The sequence below is a fragment of the Accipiter gentilis genome, chromosome 4 (assembly GCF_929443795.1).
Source record: "Accipiter gentilis chromosome 4, bAccGen1.1, whole genome shotgun sequence".
Taxonomy (NCBI): domain Eukaryota; kingdom Metazoa; phylum Chordata; class Aves; order Accipitriformes; family Accipitridae; genus Astur; species Astur gentilis.
In genome coordinates this window covers 45,975,089-45,987,664 of record NC_064883.1, presented here as the reverse complement: position 1 = coordinate 45,987,664, position 12,576 = coordinate 45,975,089, and the positions used below count along the sequence as shown (strand labels likewise).

The following is a 12,576-nucleotide window of genomic DNA, read 5'->3' as shown; positions in this document are numbered from 1 at the left end:
TACAGGCATCTAGTCTTGTCCGAGGTGGTGTGGAGTGTCCTCCAACTGCCCACCCAGCAGGGCTCAGGTTTTGCGCTGGGTCACGTATGCCAGCTCAGATACTGTAGGACATCTCACATGGCAGTAGACTTCATGGCAATGTCACAGCAGTGGCCTCCTCACCCGTAGGTATCGGACAAAATCAGGAAGTCTCATATCTACACCTTTCACTGGCTGCCTCCTGTTGTATGAGCATCCAGTGCCTCAGTTTCCCCACTGGTAACAGAGGAACATCGCTGCTTCCCTACTTTTGCTTTGAGATATTTAAAAGGGAAATGCCATGCAGATTTGATACAGGGACAGATGCTGGGGCTCATTTATAAGTTCAGAAAGGACACTTGATTTAAATCCCATTATCACGGGACAATGAGGATTGAAGAACCCTTGAAAGGCAACACGATGTGTGGGCAGTAATTCCCACACAGCATATTCTCTAGTTGTCAAAGCAGCAAATCTGAATTAGATGGTTATTTGAGTTGCATTTGAGTACAGGGGATTCAATCATGTTGCTTTAAACCTGTAAAGTTAATAGTAGAAAGCGCAGATGTCAGATTTCCTGAAATGCAAGGAAAAATGGCTCAAAACAAGTCATTCTGGGCCAGAGGCTCCAGGTCTGTAGCAGAGCTCTGATTCTCACAGCTCCAGCAGTATGAGAGATTCATAGCTGAAAGGACAATATACCATAGGGAGATTAAGCAACATAGCATCAAGGAGTCGAGATTAAAGCTTAGAGCAGGGATCCTGTTGCTTTTTTTATATATATATAAATAACAGTAATGAACAGTTGTTTGCAATGAAGAATTTAGGCGACCTGTATTTGCTGAGAGCCCTTGCATTACTTGAGAACACATTAAATGTGTAGAGATAATCCAGTTGTGCTCTGAGTCCAAGAAGAAGGTCCTGGTTTCTCTCACTTTTTTTTCCCCTCCCTTAAGATGAATAAACCATGAGACTGCCTAGTGGCAAGGTGGTGCTGTTTCATTTCTTCTTATGTTGTAGCCTGCAGGTTCCTTTTGTACTTTCATGCATATATACATATTTTTGTATATTGTGATCTAGAAAATAATTTAAGTAGGACACATGATACCAAATGCCTCCGTTCCTTAAAAATATCTTTATTTTTACAATTAAATGGGCTTTCCCTAGCTGTAAGTGTACTTTTTCTTTCAATTTGTAATAGTTTTGGCGAAGTAAATTTTTTTAGTGGTATTCTCCATTAAACAGAAGTCTTGAATGAATTAGTAATGAATTAAAATTAAATGTAAAAACATAACGGAGAAAGTTCTGGTATTTTTCTTCATTTGTAAATAGTACCTTTTCTAAGCCACCTTGCTTCCAGATTTTGAGTCACTAATGACAAGTTTGACTAAAGAAACCTGCTCTTAAATGGTCTTGTAGATGTTGTGTTAAGCCTGGTTGTCATTCAGAAAAGCACACCTTAATCAGTTAAGTTATTCAGGCTAACAAGGAGGTCTTTGAATTAAATTCTGTGGCTTGTACTGTATCAAGGGTCAGAAAAGATGTGAAAATGTCCTGCATGTCTACAAAAAGAGAAGGGATTTGGGTAAAGAGGGGAGTGTGTGTGATGCAACACAAACAGCACTCTAGTTTCCAGCTCCTGAAAAAGCTCTAAAAATTAAGTGAAAGAGGGAAACAGGTGGAAAAAAAAAATGAATTATAATCACAAGAGCCTTATCTTGTGAAGATGATGTGAGGTTTCCTTATGTGATTTAGTGGTGATTTGGTTAGTACTTCAGATGAGGTGAACTGCAACCTCAGCTCCACAGATTGAGTAGATCCTCAACATCTATGGGTGACCATTCAGATAGAAATGGGACAAGGACCTGATGGCCTCCATAGGAGCTAAATGTTGGACAAACAAGGTACGTAAGTCTCATTGCAGATCCAGTCCTTAGTTCTTGTGTGCCTCAGTTGCCCATCTCTGAAATTGGGTTGAACGTGTTTCAACTCCTGTGGTCCCAGTGCAGGGATGATATGGTAGGGTCACACGTACCAACAAGCAGCATTTCTTCTCTTGGCTTATGGCTTAGGAAATCGGAGGTCAACAACTGCTCACTGCTAATGAACTTCACATTATGATGTGTCATGATGCAGCAAATCATAGTCCAAACCTGCTACTGACCTTTCAGAAGGGTTGTTAGCAAAACACCTTCATTGCCTTATATCTGAATGTAGGACCTGATCTGAATTGGCAATAGCTTTTTGATAGAAGCTGAAAACACTTCATTTCTAAAAAATAAAATAAAAGAAATCTCCCAGACAGGCACAACTGATTCCCTGCAGTGCCCTTCCCTTCTCAGCCCATGAAAATGCTGTTAAAACACAGCTGTAATGGATACCACAGAGTGAATTGTAGCTGGAGCTGCTCTCCAATTACTTGTCTATTTGTGCAATACAAACCATATTTTAGTCCCTTCCTAATGAAGGATGCTTCCCGCCGTGTCTGGAGTGCTTTGTCTCCCAGGGGCATCCTATTCAGAACCCATCTGTGGTGAAGAGGATTGTTGTCTGAGCTGGTCTCTTCCAAGCTGCCTTGGCTACTCAGCACCACCCGGCCACGCATCATTGCGATTTGTGACAGCCACCCTTCTCCCGTGGTGCAGGGACTAGCCATGGGCCATCCAGTGCTCCAACCCCAGAACTGCTACAGGTGAACTAAGGGAGAAAGAAAGTCTGGCAAGCGTGGCGGGGTCTTGTGTAGAGGCCCCTGGGACAATCAAAGGGGTAGGAATTTGTGATACTTGACACTGAAAGATCTCCATTTTCAACTGTAGGAGTTCTTTCTACTCTTTACAAAGCAGCCAGCAAGAAAGAAAAGAAATTGAAGAAGCTGCGGTACACAGCAGCCCTGGGGAGGGATCAGGGCACCGATTTAGGTTCAGAAAATTTTGTCTAATTAGAAGTGCTGATCCCAGAGATCTGAGGTTACTTCCTGCCTTGGATTCAGCTTTCCTTCCTTACTACTGATCCTGGAGTTAACCTCAAGGGTAGTCTTAATCTGATTCACGGGAGGCACTTCATTTGCAGTAATTTGGCATGATTTTGCCATTTTTTGAAGCTCAGCTCTCCAAAGGGTGGGTCTTGTCTTCCAGACTTGTCTCTGATGGGCAACTGGGAAAGGGAGCCAGATATAAAGAGGAAAACTGGTAAGAAATGGAGATTGTGGGGCTTCTGCTGGAACTTTGCATACCTGGGTAAGTCCTAAGTGCACATCAAGAAGGTAAAGAGACAAACCAGGACACGGTTGGTGTTAGATGTGCCAAGGTTATACCAGACGGGAGCAGAGATGAAGGGTTAGCTTTGTAGATGGCTGTAGGTTTGAGGTTGACCGTAGCTGTTGCTCTAGACTATCTTAGGAGCAAGTCCCCAAAGGACCCAGCGATAATACAGGGAGAGGAGCTGCAGCTCTGGAGGTTATCATGCACGTACTCCCTGCTCAGCTAAGCCTTGCACGTTGCCAATGGTCCTTCCTTCCATCTGCCTCGCTGCGGCACTTGCAGGCCCGTGTTGCACACAGCAGCACAATGCTCCACGCTTTCTTGACTATGGTGGAAGAGTCGGTGTGAGTGGTGCTCTGCTACAAAGAGTCCCAAGACAAGAGAGAGAGGCTGTAGCATTACTCTACATCCAAGAAGTGTGTTTTCTCATGAGGGTCTCATGAAGAGACGCATGGTTGTGGGTATATTCCCTGTCTACAGCTGTGGAGAGCAATCCCTTGTGGGTTGGGTAACCTGGTTCCCTGTCTCATGACCAGCCATGGGGTAACTCATGCACCAGAACCTGATGATCTTCAGCAGGTTGTTTTACTTTACAGTCGATAATCAATCAGCAATAATCACAGATATCGTGTCCTCAGAGAATCCAGAATTAAATAAACTAAAAATGAATGCAAATTGCAGATCTGAAGGTGAGGGAACAAGAACCCACTTTCAGCTCCACAGCTTGGAAGTGATGGTACCCATTTTCTACAGCACACATAGAGCTCTGGGACCAGAGATCCTTACTACTTTTCCCGCTGAACCTTCCAGTATTAGTCTCTCTGCTCTGGGGATCTCAAAACACTTGATGCGTCATCCTTGTTCAACAGAAGTAATATTCCCAGTACAGAGTAGAGTAGCTGAGATGGGCAATTAAAAAATAGTCTTAAGGTCACAGCATGGATCAATAGCTCTGGAATGGATTGCAGGATCCTCCTATAACTGCTGCACAATTTATGTAGAAACCTTCACAGAGATGGAACACATAGCAGGCATTATTTTGATGTTTAAATGTTCTCCGGTCTAAGTCATGAAGGAATGATGAACAAACTCTTGGACTAGTAAAAAGATGGGGAAGATGTGAACAGGCAGAAAGGTAAGGGACGTGCTGCTATATCGGGTGCCTCAGCAATTGTGTGCTTCGATAGGAGGACAGCCTGAGACTCTGGATGATTGTAGAAGCACGTGCTTACCGTCAGTAGCAAGCAAGCTAGTGACTGGAGCACTTGGTACCAGTTTAAGGACAACGCTGGAGGAAGTTGTGGATGAGGAACAGCATAAGCTTAAACAAGGCTGAACTTGCATTGGAGGGAAGAAACTACAAGTTTAAAGAACTCTGCTGCTTCTCTTGGTTTCGCAAATGCTCTTGATGTCAACCAGTACCTAAAGTAGCAAAATATATTGCATACTTAAGACAAAAGTGCAAAAGGAAAAAGCATGAAGCAAGATTGCTGCAGAGCCATGACCATTCACGTAGGTACATTGGTTTACTCACTGTAACTTTTCTTCTTATTCTTAGAGTGAGTGTTGAATGCTAGGGCTGATGTATGCAGTGAAATTACTGTGGTGTAATGGTCAAGCTACTACAGCTTAGCAAATTATCACATACAAGCTGATCTATGGCAACTGCCTGTGCACGTGCGCTGGGTCTCGGTAGCAGATGTCTAGGTTTGCATTGCTACACATGCTGGCCAGACAAGGTGTCCAAGCTCTTAGGTGGGTTGAAAGATGCAACACTGGCTCACATCTAGTCCTCGGAGCTTTTGGAGATGACACGTACACTGGGCAAAAAGACATCTTAATGAAAGTAATTCTTAGTAGCTTCAAGAAACTGGAATGGCTGATTAGTGCTTGGCAATAAATGTCAAGATTTGGAGCTGTTGCTTTGTGCATGGGAATAAATGTCAAGATAACGGAATGATTGTATCAGGGACAAAAGGAAAAGATGTAAGGAGGTTAAACCCAGCAGAGATGAAACTGGGACAAGGTGATTCTTATGCAGCCCTGAGGGGAAGAAACCCCAAACAAAACCATTCCATCAAGGGTGAACTTGTGCCCTTGGCCACCAGTGTGGTCCAGAAGTGTAAGATGGGAGAGATGGATGAAGAGCTTACGTGTGGCATAACGTCTAACAGCATTGCTTTATCTATGCAAAGCGGTTGCACTAAACAAAAGACTCCAGAAGACTGGAGGCAGCAAAGAAGACTTCTGCAAAAGACGTCAGGCTTCAGAGGTGTCATCTTCAGATGAAGAAAGCTGTTAGGAATACAGAAAATGCGAGCAAGAAGCAGCATTAGCAACACTCAGGTACTAATTCAACAGGGAAAGCCTCTTGAAGGCAAGCAGATGAGAATATATCAAAGAAAATGATGCAAACACATCCGAGGTTGGCCTTACTACAATGTTGCTACCACTTAGTTGTCTGGGCAGTGCCTGTAGGAATATGAAAAAGCTGGGGCTCCAGGAGGAAGCAGTATTGAGCAGAAAGGAATAACAATGAGGCTCTGAGCTGAAAGAGTATATAATGTTATAGAAAAGAGAAACTTATGGCTTAGTTTAGTAGCTTAAACTTAAATGTAAAGGGGACAATGATGTAGATCTTGGTCAATATTCCATGTAACATTTATGGAAGACCTGCACTCTCTGGAGCAGCAGCTGGAAAACAGGCAGAGTACAGCACAGCGCCTTAAATAAGATTAGACTTCTATGTTTAGGAAAGTGAAAACAACTCCTAGCCAATACCAATAATGAATATTGAGACCAAAGATGGACTGTTGATTGGGGCGTCTCTTGCAGGACAGTGGAATAACTCCTTAGCCTCTAACTGCATTGACTACATCTCCCACAGAAGCTGAGGCACCCAGATCGCTTGTTGATGCTGATACTGTAGATGCATATTTTTGTGTCTTAACATTCAGGGTAAATCTCTCCCTCTAAAGAGAATGCATTTACCCCTGCTTAGGTGCTTAAAAATGTGTGGTACAAGTAGTTAAGCCTAAGCTAGTTCTTCTAGGGTTATTTATGTCTGAGAGAAAGTGGCACTTATATAGGGCTATTCATCCCATTGAGGAAACGTATCTAGATCTGATGAATAAATGATTATTTCTCTTCAGTGATTATTAGTGGAGCCTACAGTGACTGGCTCAGATTTGGGTGTCCAGTTTCTAGATGCCCAATTTAAAGTGGGTAAATCCTGCCCTTGACATCCAGTTCTTTGCTTGATCTCTGGGACTAGGAGCAGGGAAGAGAGACAAGGGGATTTTGGGGGTGTCCTAGGGACCAAGTGGCTCCCTGGCAGGAGCTGGAACAGAGGCTGGTGGCCCATTACTGCCCCGTGCTTTGGATGACCAATTTCTCAGACCCTGTAGGGCTGGTTTTTTTGGGGGGAATCTAAAGTAGGAGCCAAGGCTGGACTACGTTCATGGTACCCTGGCCTCTCTTCTGATTTATTACCCACTATGGCAGGTACTCCTAGGTGTGGAGGCACAACATCTGCTTTCAGTGAAGACTGGACTGTGCCAAAGCCTTGGCCCCCAAGCGCTGCTGGATGGCATGTCCCCAGGTTTGGTGGAGCCCAGGCGTGTCTCCCCCATCCCCGTGTGTCTCAGAGTTGCACTGAAGAAAGGATCTCTGCGTTGTGTGCAGGCATCACCTTTGCAGCTTCTCCAAATGCCCAGCAAGGGCTGGGAGGAGGGAAAACTACTCCATAAGGAGCTGGATCTCAGCTGACATTGGACACTCAGGGCTGTAAAACATCTACTAAACCAAACATTAAATCATTTCCAGGTAAGTTGCATTTTTAGGTCAGAACAGCTTGACACTGGTTCTTGTAACTAAAAAAAAAAAAAAAAAAAAAAAAGCATGATTGCTTTGTTTCTGATTCATTTCAGGCAGAAACTGTTAGTGGTGATGGTGGGGGAAGCAGAGGTATCATCCCCAGTGGAAAAGGAGATAGCTGCTGGAGGCAGGAGTTTCATTCACTTCATTAAGCAGCAAAGAGGAAAAATTGTAAAAGGCACCCCTTTTCATGGCCTTTTTTTTTTTTTAAACTGCCCCTTCTAATTGGGCTTGATTGATGTTTCTGCTTTGCCTGCAGCATGGCTGGGCTTTGAAAAACTAACAATGTTTATTCCTAATTGCATTTGATTACACATATCTAAAGGCCACAGATGGTTCGGGGGGGACTGAGCTTTAAATAAACACCCATGTGCACTCTCTCCCTTCCCCTCCTTCCAAGTAACAAGGAGGAGATGGACAATCTGAGAACGGACCTCCACGCAGGCAAAACTTATCTAGAGAGTTCATCAAAATCCTCTGCAGTGGTGGGGAAACCCTGGCAGAGTCCAGATGTAACGCTGAAAATACAGTAATGATAATTGATCTGTGGCTTCACAGGTCAAGGGCCAATATAATAGGATTATGTATTTAGAAAGAAAAGATGGATCATAATGACTGAATTCAAGTGTAGCAGCTGATAAATCTAGTAATTAATGTTAAATTATGATGTAGATATAGCTGTTGCCCTGGTTGTGAGGCTTGCTTGTTCCAGGGCTGCTCCTGGGCTGGCAAAAGTGACCCGTCTCGTGGTCCCAGAGCTCCAGCCTCCCTAGTTCCCAATGGGAACCTCATTTTTTTCATAGCTGGACCAGTTCATGGTCCCATGAACAACAGTTTCAGATTGAACCCTGAGGCCTCTCTTCATGTGAGAATAGCAGCAGTCACACAACAGCCTCTTTAGCATAGCTGTAGCATTTAGGATAGTTTTTTATTGGCAGAGACAATAGATTTAGTTACAGAAGTAATCTCTCCGCAAATGATGAAAATGATCTGAGACCCTGTCTAAGTTTTTCCTTAATGTTTATGTGGGCTTGGGTCTGGGAGGGTCCAGTGACTTTGTACCCTGTATAGTCTCCGTCCCTCTCTCTTCAGCCTGTCTCCTCAGACAGGCCATGACAGAATTTTCCAGAAAATGGCTTTTATAATTTTCTATAATATTTTGAATCCAGCTGGCCCAAAATACTGGTATCTTCCTTAAAGATGCCATTCTTAAAGCTAACGCTTAACTCTCAAATCTTCATGTGTGTTGCTTGTGTATGTAGTTCTGACCTATTATTTTCTTGTTTATTGTTTTTATTATCAGCTAAATCTATGCACCCACATAGGAAATCAACCTCAGGAGTCCACAACTACTCAGTAATTTTACCTGCCTTCATTTAAACTACAAGCACACATGAGTATATTTAGATTATTGCATATAGCGTCACATCCGTCGCATTCACTTGGAAGCTGCAAATGAGGGTTACTGTCCCTTGTGCCCAACAATATACAGCTAAGCGTAGTATAAACTGAACTTCACTTAACACCCTGTGTATCAAATACATCATTTGTCTCTATGGCGGTTTGGAAGCAGAAGGTCTTGGAAAACATCTGAAAGCCTTTAATTAACTCCTTTTCTTTAAATTGGCCTTCGATTTACCTTGCAGTGATCTTCTTACCCTACTCCATCAGGACCTGCCTTTGCTCCACTGAAGTTATTCATAACTAGTAAAAAAGATCAATGTTTTTTTTTTCTTCCCTACCTTCAAGTCCGTGTTGTAGCTTTTCCAAGAATACATACTTTATCCTAGCTGGGGCTCTTGGAGAAATGATGGGGAAAGTGGAAAGCTCAGGAACAGGCCAGTGCTATATGCATTTCGTGTAATGGGTATTATCTTATGGGAGCTGAATGCATTGCCTGAGCAGTCCTGTGCAAAGGGGAAAAAAAAAGCTAAAGCCGTGCTCTCTTGTTCTTCAGTCTTCTTGGTGCTAGGGCATTGGTGGCATGCTGCAAAAAAGCCTTTTTGCCATTCTGCTAGGTGTTTATCTAGCACCTGCTAATGTTTGGGCATGTGAATGCGTTTTAAAGGTTGGGATAGGGAGGGACTGAGGGGTGCCGAGGCAGAGCTATGTGGGTGCGTATCTTCACAAACCTGTACAAACTACAACTGAACTTGGGCAAGGGACTCGTGAGGAAGAGTCCACAGCTCTGGGTGAACTGCAGAAGGTCCCTCTGCAATGCACCTTATGGGAGGGCTCCTGGCACACTGGACGGGGCAGCGTCCAGGGCAGCCCTTGGGGCTAATTCCAAATTTACCCTGTGCCAGGGTAGCTTGCTAATCCTTGAACAGATAATTTTCAACCTGAGGGACTTTGGAATTCTTCCAAAAGTCCTATGAAAGAGGAAAGCTTTTTGTCAATGCAATTAGATTCAATATTCAGAGGCTTTTATTGCCTCTTTGCTCCCAAGTGGAAAGCGCACATGAATCTGCACATTTGGAAACACTCAAACACCATTAAACAGAAGCATCTTCTTGTTTCTTTACTTCTCCTTGCTGTGTGGTGGGTTTTTCAGATTGTTTTTTGTTTTTTTGTGGTTCTTTTTTTGAGCTCACTGAAATGCTCAAATGTCCAGTCCCTTTGACCTTCTTTCTATTTGCTTAGGTGGGCTGGCTTAGCATAAATTAATTATTCAGGATAACTACATTGTATAATTATTTGAAGTAAAAAGCCCTTGCAGAGCTTTGGAGCAGCCTGTAATTCATCTGCTTTTAGAAATACAGAAACTGACTGTTCATCTAATCTCATTTTTGGATACCTCGTAGTTAACCTGGTGTGCAGCTTGTGTTTCCAGATGAGATTTGCTCCCTCTGACGTGCTATAAGAAGTAGACGAGTTTTCAAGAAAGTCTGGTATAAGTAAAGCAGACCATAAAATTACACCTGGTTTATAACAATTTTTGTAGTTTTGCCATTTATCTTTGTTTTGCTTTGGCATGAGGACAATTCCTGTAAAGTGTGTGTCTGTGAAACATGATGAAAGGGAACATCTTCCTGGCGGGGCGGATGCTGTGTCTGCACGTCGCCCTGGGTTCGGCGAAGCGTGCTTTGTGAAATGTGCACTGTAAGAGAAAGTTCTGCCTCGCTTGTCACCTTGAGAGCTGCTGTGGGCTGAAGAGCTTGGAAAAAATGTGAAAAATGTCCACAGCACGGTGTGTATGAGTTTGTAAAGGAGTTTTAGGTTCCTGTTTGCCTTGCTGGGAATGGTATATCATGGTCAAATAGGATGGTTTAGTAGACCCATTTGAAAATCCTGAATTAAGTAACTTTAAAATGAGATGGCCAGAGCGTCGGGGCAGAAGATGGACCATGGGGTGGGGATATGAACTCAGCACGGTTGTCATTGCCTCTGACGTGTTGGTGACGAACTGCTAAAATTTGCAGACCAAAGGCTGCGGAGATCGGACCTGACTTGGTGCGAGGCCAGGTGAGGGGCAGGGCAGCCAGGGATGCCAAGTTTTAAAACGTTGAAAAAAAAAAAATCTTTTCTTATGCTAGCCCATCAGAGCCCTTAACACGTTCTATGCCTGCACGGATGCATTTTCGAGCAGTTTAGCTAAACCCAGAAATCTGAGCAAAGCAATTTCTGCTGCGAGAACATGCCGCTCGTCAGCACTGCAGCACTGGTGCTCCGACCCCGGACCAATGCAGCGGCTGCATCTAACATGGTTCAGGCCTTGGGAAAAGCGATGAAGGGCTTGAAAGTGGCTGGGATGCAAAATTTTTGGCAGCTGTAATTCTGGGGGGGCTGTTCTTGCAGTTAGGACTCTCGCTTTTGAAACTGCTGGCAATAAGTTATAACCGCTGCCGGGGCGTATTCCTGGGTTGTGACGCTGCTCTTCCCTCCTGGTTCATCCCAGCCTTGCTTTGGGGAGCTGGGACCATGGGAGCGCATCCCCATCTTCAGGGGAAAGCTCTGCAACTGAGCTGTGGGTGAGGAACATCACTTCAAAAATTAATGTTTGTGCTGAACTAGAGGAAACAAGGGAAGGCAGAAGAAGAAAAACACAGCCCAAATGTTTAAACTTGGGCAGGTATGTCCAGGGACAGGATCACCCAGGTCATGCCTGGTCCTTCTCCTCTTTCCCTGAGCCTCTGATGTGGGGCACTTGTTGGACATGCAGTACTGGGCTAGAAAACACTGTGCTGTGACTTTGGCCCTTTGCGCTGTGTCAAACCCTCTTTGGGGATTAAAGCAGCCCTTAAGTGCTGGCGGTCCTCCGCAGCAGCTACCGGCATTTTAAAAGCACCTTCTTTCTAGTGCTGGGCCTGTAGAAAGCAACGAGCATCTCCCAAAGAAGACTCTAACTCCTTGGAGCCACCTTAAATTCCCAGCTGTCTGCCCTACCTGTCCTCCCTGGGCAACACGCATGGAAAAAAACCCCCACATTTCTGGACATCCCCGAACCCCCAGTCTGTAAAGCAAGTTGCTCCTTACCTCGATTAACTGTGCCATGGCAGCTCTCGAGCAGGACAAGAAGAGGGAGGAAGACCTCGCCCAGGAAAGAGGATGCTGCAGGGGTGAATCCCACGCCATCTTCTCTTCCCAGTATATCTCCGACTTCTGCTCTGTAGCCCAAACCAGGGGAGGTTATGAATAACCCAGCCAGCTCGCAGCAGCGTTCAGCATTTACCAGAAGCGGTCGCGTGCCGCCCTGGCCCTTCTTTACTGCCTTCCTTTCTAAACCAGCAGCCACAGAGCTGACGCCGGGGAGTCATTAATTAATTAGACTGGTGTCGCTTACAGAGTGCTCTGCTGCTCCTCAAGCCGGCCTTCGTGAAGGGGGGACACGGGGAGCAAAGTAGTGCTCCGAGCTCTTGCCGCTCCCCCAGAGGAAGGCGATTCACTCATTAAGATCCTTTTTTTTTTTTTTTTTTTTTCTCCTTACAGCTGCCTGACTGATTCCAGCTCTCTTGCTCTTGTTTTTCTCCTGGCCTGTTGAGAGAATTCTCTTCCCCTAATGAAAAAGGGCTGTAAGCCAAGCTGATGCATCATCAGCATCATAGCTACCCTATCCTAGCAGAGTCCAGTGTTACTAGAGGTGAGTATTTGACATCTTGGGGTTTTAAAAGCGTCTTTCATCCCTGAAAGATCTTGTGGCCGTGTTGCTACAGTCAGCAACTTCACCCGGACTTGATCGCTAAAGGGAGCTGAAGGCAACTGGGAAAAGCACGCGCATAGCAGGTTGTAGAAGCTAAAACTGCAGGGCCGGCATCTCCAGCTCAGCTCTGCTTGAGGGGCTCCAGAAAATTGTCTGAATCAGGTGGGCAGGGAGAGCAGAGCTTGGGGGGTTTGAGGAGCCATGGGACTCGAATCTGGACTGTTCTTTCACCAAGGAGCAAACAAAACCTTTATCCACAAAGTGAAAAAGAGGATCAGGAGG

The 12,576-nt window shown here is 44.7% G+C and overlaps 1 protein-coding gene across 1 annotated transcript in view; it reads right to left on the bottom strand.

The window, feature by feature from the left end:
• Window positions 1–11,754, bottom strand: part of TMIE (transmembrane inner ear) — a 34,635-nt gene extending 22,881 nt beyond the window's left edge. Inside the window, exon 1 of the mRNA XM_049798881.1 lies at window positions 11,631–11,754. Coding sequence (XP_049654838.1) covers window positions 11,631–11,729 — 99 coding nt within the window. The 5' untranslated portion in view covers window positions 11,730–11,754. The remainder of the gene's footprint in view (window positions 1–11,630) is intronic.
• Between the last annotated feature and the right edge of the window lie 822 nt (window positions 11,755–12,576).